The sequence below is a fragment of the Taeniopygia guttata genome, chromosome 7, assembly GCF_048771995.1.
Source record: "Taeniopygia guttata chromosome 7, bTaeGut7.mat, whole genome shotgun sequence".
NCBI lineage: Eukaryota > Metazoa > Chordata > Aves > Passeriformes > Estrildidae > Taeniopygia > Taeniopygia guttata.
In genome coordinates, this window is record NC_133032.1 from 21,829,343 (window position 1) to 21,838,665 (window position 9,323).

Genomic DNA, 9,323 nt, shown 5'->3' on the forward strand with positions numbered 1-9,323 from the left:
TTTAATTAGCATGTTAAAAATATAAAAGGAAAGCAGATGTGACCATCATGGATGTGTGCGCTGAATATTAATAACTAAAAGCATCCCCTCCCCCTTGGAAGATAAAGCAAAGTTGGTTCGGTCATTTTGCAAAATAAACCCTGAATGTGTTCACCCTGTAGCTGACAATGAACCTCTGCTTTGTGTGCACAAACATACAAAGCTGAAGCCAAAATGATTTTACTATGGGTAAACCTTTGAAGATCCAGCTCCAGTCCAGCTGGCTGACAATGCTACAGCCCGAGTATTCCCCAGAAGCTCTGCCATCCACATTTCTATCCATACACACTTCTAAGGAAAAATTAAATGAACATCCCAAAACTGACAGGCTACCCTTACACTAGCCAAGACTCAGGTGAAGGCTGGCAAGATGAAATCCTGTGGCTCATTATTCTCACACTGATAGTGCTACGGGTCCGTGCGCTGCAATAGCACCACATGTCATCCCAGCCACACTCCACTATTTCTACCCACCAGCAGATGTTTTTTTTTCTTTTAAAGAGACACCAGTTTCCAAAATTTCACCTGGTGTATCACCTCCGCCAGAAAATCACATCAAGAAACAGGACTACCTCATGACATTTGGTCATAAAAAGAAATGCTGTCTTTCCTTTTCCCTCAATATCCCAGCTGATAACTATTTACACTTAACAACTGGGTTCATAGTGTATTTTATACAGGTCTTCTCTGTAACCTACTCTTCCCCTTGGTCTCACTTGTATTCATGCTGCCAGTCATCATTTTAATGCATTCATATTAATTGATTTCCATCTTTATCTTTATTCTGTCTGCATATTAACCCTACAGTGCCTCAAAACACACTGGTTTACTGGAACCAGCCTAAGCCGTCATTGTTTCAAGACAGCAAGAAGTGTGTGCTTCTACTCATCTTCCAAGAAAAAAAAAAAAGAAAAATAAGACACATTCCCAGTTACTGAACTTAGCCTTAAAGCTTTTGCTAGTGTGCTTCCACACACCTGCCCACCACCCTCCACCTCCGACTTAAGCTACGATTTTTATTGACATATACTAATTACCTGAAAATAAGAATGATCTATTCCATTTCCGCCAGTTGTCAGCACTGGCTAGAAGTGAGTAGGCTTATTTAAAAAAACAAAACAAAACAAAATAAAAAAATCTAAGCTTAAAAATAAAATAAATACTAGTCATCATAAAAACAAAACCCTAAAGAATGCCACCGGATCTCAGGTACTGTCGGGTGTGCTCAGAAAGGACTGAAGGCAGTCAGATTTGAATGAACTGCTCCGTTTGTCACGGTAAAAAATACAGAGATGTAAAGGTCTACCCACGCGGCACAAAAAAGAACCACCAAAAAAACCCAACCCTGAATTAAAGAACAAAAATAAAATAAAGTCAGAAATGCAGTCTCAGTGCATCGACTGTCTGCGCTTAAGAGATTTACAGGAGTAATTTAAATGATTCACCTGCTGCCAGTTTTCCTCCAAGGATGGCAAAGCTGAGAAGTAGCCGGTGTCGTGGACAAGCTGGAGTTCCTGGAATATACTATAACTAGCCAAGACATCCATGCTGCTGCTGTGCAAGACCCTTTCTTTCTGCTTTTGTGTGTGTTTGTTTGCTCGGGTGGGGGGGTTGTTTTTGGTCATAAAAAAAAAAAGGAGGAGGAAAATCAACCAATGATAGATCCAGCGTCCCTTTGGCTTTGTTTTGTTTCAGTCACACTTTAAAAAAAGAGAGAGAGAGAAAGAGGATCAGCGCGGAGGGACGGCGAGGTTCGGGGGCCGGGCCGAGGAGGACGAACGGCACCGGCGCGCACCGAGCACCCCGCGGCCGCCGCACCGGGGAACGTCCCCGCCGCGCTCCGCGCAGCTCCGCGCCGCGGCCATGCGCGTTCGCGACCGCCTTCCCCGCCGCCCCCTCCCCTATTTTCGGGACAGCACATCCCACGGCCCGCCCCCCCTCACGCCGCTTCCCTCCCCGCTCCCCTCTCACCCTCCCTCAGCCAGCCCGGCCCGGCCCCCCCGCGCGCGCAGCCGCGCGGCCCCACTCAGGCAGCGCGTGGCCATGTACGGTAAACGGCGGGCGGGAGGGGCGGGCCCGCCGCGCGCCTGAACACGCTGTGGCCCAATGGGGGAGCCGCGAGGGGCGCGGGGGCGGGGCCGGAGCGCCGGCAGCGCCGGCGATTGGTCGGGAGCGCTGCTCCCGCCCCTTCCCCGAGGCTCGCGAGGCGGCGCGCGGCGAGCTATTTTTAGGGCGCTATATAAGAGGGCGGCGAGGCGCGCGGCGGTGGCAGAGCGCGGCGCGCTGAGGGGTGGTGTGGTGGCCGCGCTCGGGCCGTCAGTGCTGGGCGAGCTGCGGCCCGGCCTGGGGCTGCCCCGTCAGGGGCACCATCCGCCCCCACCGCCCTTCTCGCACTGTGTGTACCCCTCTACCTCTCCCCAGCCTCTAGTGCTCGAGTTCCCGGGGCTGAGGATGGCCAGGGAAAATGCGGCTTATGAGGGTGTTGGAAGGAGTAGGAGTGGGAATACACCCCGAGCAGGAGCCGCCGGCATCAGGAGCATGTGCAGGGTGCCTGTGTGGGCCGAGCACGGGAGCCTGGTTTCTCAGTACTAATCCGGCCAGGCTGTCCCCTGAAATGCACGTGCGCTGACTAAGGCGTCTATGATGGCGTTTAATCAGGCTGAGATGTGCACTGAGCTACTCTGGGTTGGCTAATGAGTGTTTGACCTTAAATGGCTAGTGTGGTGCAGAGCTTCCCCAAAATTGCTCTGGCACTGGGCACAGTTGCATTTCTGCTTGTGGAAGGATTGAAGAACTGAATGTGCTCATTTGAAGATGATGGGGATGGGGAGGGGCTTCCAGTAATAGAAGAAATAGGTTGTCTTTGTTGCTTTCAAATTCAGAGGGCTCTATGGTCCCATCAGTTGCATTGCCAGGGTTGTATCTGGCCACCAGGCTGCAGGATGAAGGTCCCTCTGGTGCCCTTTGATGGTGGGTTGTCAGCACTGTAAGTTGGATTGGATACCAGGGCAAGCAGATGCTGCCAGGGTTTGCTAAACTATCTCCTTGTAGAGCAGTTGCATCACATTTCCCTTGCCATGACTAAATATCTCCTCGCTTTTCCCTTTGCACCTGGATGAGCATGCCAGGGCTAGGCCTCAGGTGGTATCAATTGGTGCAATGCCACTAGCACAGACACATCTCTTCCCAGGTGTCCCAGTCAGACTGATGTGAAAGTATGAGACCGCAGGATTAGTTCATGGTATGTTTTGGTTCTTGGCAATGAAGACAAATTGCCTTTTCCAAAACTGGGTCCATATTAACAATTTTGAAAACTGTATTTGAAGAAGGGTTGTCAGAATAAACCTCTCCAGAAAGCCCAGATAATGGCTGCACCAGTCCCAGGTTCTTGTAGGTGCTGTGAAAAAGAATGAGGCAGAGTAAGCACCTCTCTAGTCTGAGGAGTCAAAATGTAGAGGGAAAAGGGGAAATGAAGCTGTTGGTGAAGAACTGCAGTAATCAGGGAAGAATTTGACATAGGCAATTTTCTCAAATAAATGGTCTCACCACTACAAAAACACTCTGTGGTTGCATTGAAGAAACAGTAGGATGACTTGCAGAGGGTCTTGCTCAGGCGCTGACCTGAGGCTGCGGGTCTGGATGGTCCAGGGGCAGCTCCCTTGAAGTTGAACGTCTCCTGTGAGCTGCTTGTGAAAACGATGCCATCCCCAGCCTTTGCCCGGGGAGCCATAGGTTGTCTCAAACGGGACCATTCCTGGCATCTTTAGCTTAGCAGAGAATCTGGATATGAATAATAAACTACTCTTTCTCATAAATATACCCATAAATGTGTAAATGTATGTGTTAGAAGGGAAGATGAGAGGGAAGGTTAGCGCAGCAAGCACTGCTGGAGAGGTCTTGCAGACCATCGTTACCCATTCCAAGCATGCCTCAGTCTGTCAAAGCAGCACCTTCCCTGGGCACCTTGGGAAGGGAAAACTTTTAAAGACTAGAGGAGAGAACTTGACAAAGGTGGTCAGCTGTGAAAAAGAAGCAGCACTTCAGTATCGTAACACACTCCTGTACTGAGAGGGTTACACAAGAAATACCTGTTTCAGAAAAAGCTGTCTGTAAGCATTTATCCTTAACAGCTTGTCAGAACAAGGCTGAATGCATATGCAGAGGCTTTTCTGACCTAGGCAGAGAAATAAAGGACACAAGCAGTGAAGGTTTATTCTCTCAGCTACCTAAAATATCTAAATGTGTTAAGCTTTTTGTCTTTGAATTCAGTAATTCCCGTAGCTGAAAAACATTTTGGTGCTGTATTTCTGACCTTGTTTAGCATAACTACAATTTTAATATGTAGAAATGTTAGTGGTCTGATGTCCAAGCTCCCCTCTAGCTTGGCCTGTGCAAGCTGTGGGTTGCTCATGCTTTGATTTAATGCAAAGCTTGATGTACAGGCAGCCCAGGAGTCCTCTCTGCTTGATAGTCACCTCTGCTTGCCACTGAGAAGCTCTCATTGGAATAAATTAAAATCTTTCTAGTTGTCTGTTTTATCATGAACTTTCTGCTGAAAGCATGCTCTGTACAAACTGCCAGCTTTCCACCCTCATGGAGGAGGTTGTTCTCAGTTAACGGAGCTCAGCTGCTCTACACCAGCAAAGAGCCCAGGCTGTGCCCAGGCTGCACTGTAGCTGGTGGCCAGATCTGATGAGCAGATGCTGCTCTGCTTCTCTGGCTGGCTTCAGGAGGAATTGTGTCTGAGGGCAGGATTTTGGCTGTGAGCCTTGAGGTGAAGAGCTGGGCTACAGATCTGGCTGCTTGCCTGGGTGGTTTCCAGGCAGACATTGCATTTTTATTGTCTCAGATACTCTGCTTTGGAGGTCAGTCGAGAAAACAGGATGGGGTTGTCATTTGGCAGAAGCAGAAAAGCCAAGACAAAAAAAAGAATGTGGTGGTACACTGGGCATAAAACTGTTAGTCCAGCACTGGAGGTGGCATCTACCTGTGCTAACCCAGAGGTAACAGAGGGCGATTTCTGCCAAGCTCTTGTTTCCCAGGCTATACTGACCTTTCTCCTGGCACATTGCCGCTTTCCCTGCTCTGGCCCACCACGCCACCCATCACAGAGAGCAACGCAATCAGATGTGGAGGAGGAGCTGTATCTCCCCACTGCTACACAGCTGGGCTCAAGGGCATAGAGGACTACACAAAAATTCAGGCAAAGGGAGCAGGCTGGACCTGCAGGGAGTAAGGATAGGCATTTTAACCAGAGCACAGATTTGTCCCATAACAGGTAAAGAAAATAACTTGCATGACGAGAAGACTTCATTGCTGTGACTTGCTGAAATGTCAGGAAGATGCAGGGAAATGGTATGGCTGTTTGTGCTATAGCACCAGTGCTCTTTGACACCTGGAAAGGGGAAGTAGTTATATTTTTTACATTAAGGGGCAATGAGAGCAGTTAGTCCTAGTGAAAAGAAAGAAAATATTTCCCTGTTTCTACTGCTTTTCAAGAGAAAGAGGAACGGTATCTTCACTGTTTTCTCTGAGAAGCTTGAATTTATCACAATCTGCCATAGGTCCTCTGGCAACAATGTTTTCTATCCTCTCCAAGTAAGGAGTGCAAAATTACTCCCAGCACTTTGCCGGGTCCCTGCAAGGCACTGGTGTGCACAGAAGCACAATTTTGGTTGCTCTGATTGCTTTCCCTTGTGATAAATTTGTCCCCACTGCCCCAGAAGCAATGACAAGGAATGCTTAGTGGGGACCCACCAGAAAAGGCTGATTTGCAGGTGACTTTCAGATGCTGGTTTTGTGTTTGCTTTGGTTTGGGCAGACACAAGATGTCATAAAGCAATCAGGGAGTATATCAATTCATAATGTAAACATTTCACTGAATACACCTCCTTTGGTACCAGTGATGTTTCAACAGCTACACTGAATAACTCTGTACACAGCTCATGATGCAATTGTAAACCCTGTGGCCTTCTGCATAGTCAACAGAAGTGGTAAAGCACTTTCTCCTGCAGGAACAGATTGGTCCAGGTGTCCAGGCTACCAGTTTCTTCTACCATGATATTTGCATTTAGACCGCCAACTGTATCTCTTCCTCTCTTCCATCTCAGACTGAGCTAATACAGCTTTGCTGTGCTGAGAGCCTGTGACAGCGTAGTTCAGAGGTGTTGATTCTTCAGGCTGTGTCCCTCCTGGAGAGGAAGAGGTTGTGCCTGCAGGTTGGTAGGGTTGAGGTTGCCATTGGTTGTAAAGCCTTGAAAAGATCAGAGAGGGGGAAAAGTACTGGTAAATGCACCAGAGCATGCATGGATTTGCAGTTCAGCCTCTGCAGTAATGGATGTAGAAAGCTGCTTCCGGGGAAGCAGAGGGTTTGTGGTGGTGGTTTATGGCCAGGTGGCTGTCAGAGGCACAGCAGAAGAGCTCAAAGGTGACCCTGCTGTTCAGCGTTGCCACTTCCCAATACTCCAATGTGTCTGTGCATCTTTATCCGTGTCCATATCTGATGAGAAACAAAATCCAAACAAGCACAAAGCGGCAAACAGGGAGAGAACTTCCTTTCCTACACTGAAGCACTTCTCTGTAGGCCCCAGAAATTCCCAGTTCCTCCTCCAGCTGGATACCTCACTCCTTCCAAACCTCTCATCTCCTTCAGACCTCGTGTTCCTGGAGAAAGGTCAATGCTGTTGGCCCAATGCCTGCACAGCAACATTTCAGTGATGTGGAGGGCTGTTCCGTATTTCATTGTTCCTTCTGGCAGATGCAGCCCGAGACACAGGGAACAGAGGTTGTTTCCCTTCCTGTCTCCATGCTGGGGAGCAGCATGGCTGTAGCTTGCAGCCATCAGTGGCACTTGACTCTGCCTGGACGGGGCACACTGAAGCAGGGTGGTGGCAGCTCTGTGCTGGGCATGAGTGGGTGGAGGTGCCTCCTGGTCTTCAGTGAGTCACAAGCTGTTCCCCAGATCTTCAGCAACAAAAGGGGACACAAGAGTACGACACAGCAGGTTCCTGTGCCTCCCCTCCTTCTGGAAAACATGCACCTTCTCTTTCAAATCAGTGCCCTGTGGACATTGCAATGGGCTTAATTGCAGGGTGGCTAATGAGCACTCTCCAGGATTAGAGATGGGATGGGTCTAACCCAAAATCATAGCTTAGGGCACCCAAATGTCTCAGTGGACTTTACAAGCTGATCACTTGCCAGACACAGAAGATGCTTGATGGCAAAACACGACATGCCATCCTGAAGCAGAAAAGTTATCCAGCTGAGTTCTCTGGGCTGAGGAAAAAAAAAAAAAAAACAAAACCAAAAACCAACTGATGCTTCAAGGGAAATTTAGATATCATAGTTGAATGGCTCTGATCCAGATCTGTCATGGATTTTTTTGACCCCCTGTCCTGAAAAGGCAGTGAACATGCTCAGCATGTAACAGGATTGAGTTTCCCCTGTGGAGGAGGTGTCTTTATCTGCTGTGGTTTGTTCACATGCTCTACGGTTTTTGTATTTCTTGTAATAAATTTTACCTTATGGCTGTGGCTGTTTGCATTAGGATGAGTCTCTGTTTCCCAGTTTTCAAATCCAGGACACAAAGCCATGCTGAAGAAGAGCACTGTGGTTGTGTATGTACGATGGTGGGGCAAAGCTTCCAGAGGCAGAGAGTTGCAGCAACCCCAGTGGAACCTGTGGGAAATGCAATTTCCTTTGTGTCCCACCAAGAGTTCAGAACCCAACTGTATCCAACAGCTCTCTCTGCTGTCTCCCTTCTGCCCAAAGTGATCTGCATGTTTCTGAACCTCTTGGCAAGGGCAGTTATCATTGCTATTCTGTTGGTGTTCAGCACTTGACATAAACAGTCTCTGATCATATTAGTAAGCTCTCAGGTGCTTCTACAGTACAAATAATAAATAATAATGAGCTGCAAGGAAGCCCTCTGAGTCTCAAGTTCAGGCTGGACTCCTACAGCTTCCACGTGAGATGTCCACTCTGCAGACCTTCTGGGCTGCTGTTGCCATGCAGTGGTGCTGCTGGAGAGTGGCCTGGGCTGGGGGTCCGAGCAGCCTTGGGAGATGTTGTGCAGCTGTCAGCAGACACATCTATGTGCTGCATCTCCGAGTGGTGCCCTTTCAGTGAATGGGTCGCATCACACTTTGGTAGTTTATAGGAAGACTTACCATAATCTATGAGAACATTGGCATGGTTCAGTAGATGGTAACTGGGGACTGGCTTGTGCTATTACACATATTACTCTGGACAAATGTATGTTTGACTTGGATTTAGCCAGCAAGAGCTCTGTTAAGAAGAGCTGAAATCGCAGCAGAGGTAGCATACAGAGCAAGAGGAGGCCTGCTGTGCACAGCACTCCTGCAGCACTGCAGAAAACACCCACAGCACGTGGGGCCTGTGGGAAGAAGAAAGTTCTCTGGAAACAAGCTTATAGCAGTGTCACTGGGGATTTCTCTCTAGACTTTTTGCAGAGGAAGGAGAGGCAATGCATTAAGAGCAAAGCCTGTCTTTGGCTGGAAGCTGCAAGACTGATGGTTCTGTTTTCACATCCTCTTGGGGTTTCCCTTTAGTCCTGTTCCAAGGAGAAGCTGCTGAAGGTGTGGCTCTCTCTAGTGCGGATGTGTGAATTAATAAGGAAATGTTGGCATGCAGGGAAGCCAGCCCATGCTGCTTGCATGCTGGCCAGCTTGTCATGTTTCCCCACAGAGATGCATGAAGAGTAAAGTACCTGGCTTGTCACAGCAGTGGCCAGGATTCACACAAAGATACTGCAGTCAGACTCTGCTCTGCTTTATGAGTTGGGCTTTGCTGGCTCTGCTGGCATGCCACAGGAGCATCACCTGGGTACCACAGCATTTCTTCCTCTAAAGAGCATCACAGTGGGGACTCCTGTTATGAAAAAAGATGCAAACATCTTTCCCCTTGGGCATCTCTTCCCATCCCAACAGCAGCTGTATCTTCAGGGCTTCTCCCTCTCTGCACTCCCATCGTGCTTGAAGAGGGACCTTTGAACAAGGCCTTACAACACATAACCTGTAAAAAAAATTTCCTCACAAATGAACTCTCCTGGGGGCTCAGTCCTTGTCTGCTGGGCAGCTGTGAACTGCTGAATGGAAAACAGATATTGTTCAAGGGAGAGAGTCAGTCTTTGGGCTTCTCTCCTACTACAATCTTTGTTTCTTGGCTTTGATTTCCCTTGAGGGTCTACATGGCTCTGTCTATAGCACGAGCAGCGTTAGCAGATCATCTCATTCATTGCTGTGTGAGACAGAACCTGTCTGCTG

General features: G+C 48.6%; 1 protein-coding gene across 1 annotated transcript in view; it reads right to left on the reverse strand.

Annotated features, from left to right (window-relative positions):
• The window catches only part of KLF7 (KLF transcription factor 7), a 66,159-nt gene extending 64,179 nt beyond the window's left edge, over positions 1–1,980 (reverse strand). Inside the window, exon 1 of the mRNA XM_002188070.6 lies at positions 1,485–1,980. Coding sequence (XP_002188106.4) covers positions 1,485–1,664 — 180 coding nt within the window. The 5' untranslated portion in view covers positions 1,665–1,980. The remainder of the gene's footprint in view (positions 1–1,484) is intronic.
• Between the last annotated feature and the right edge of the window lie 7,343 nt (positions 1,981–9,323).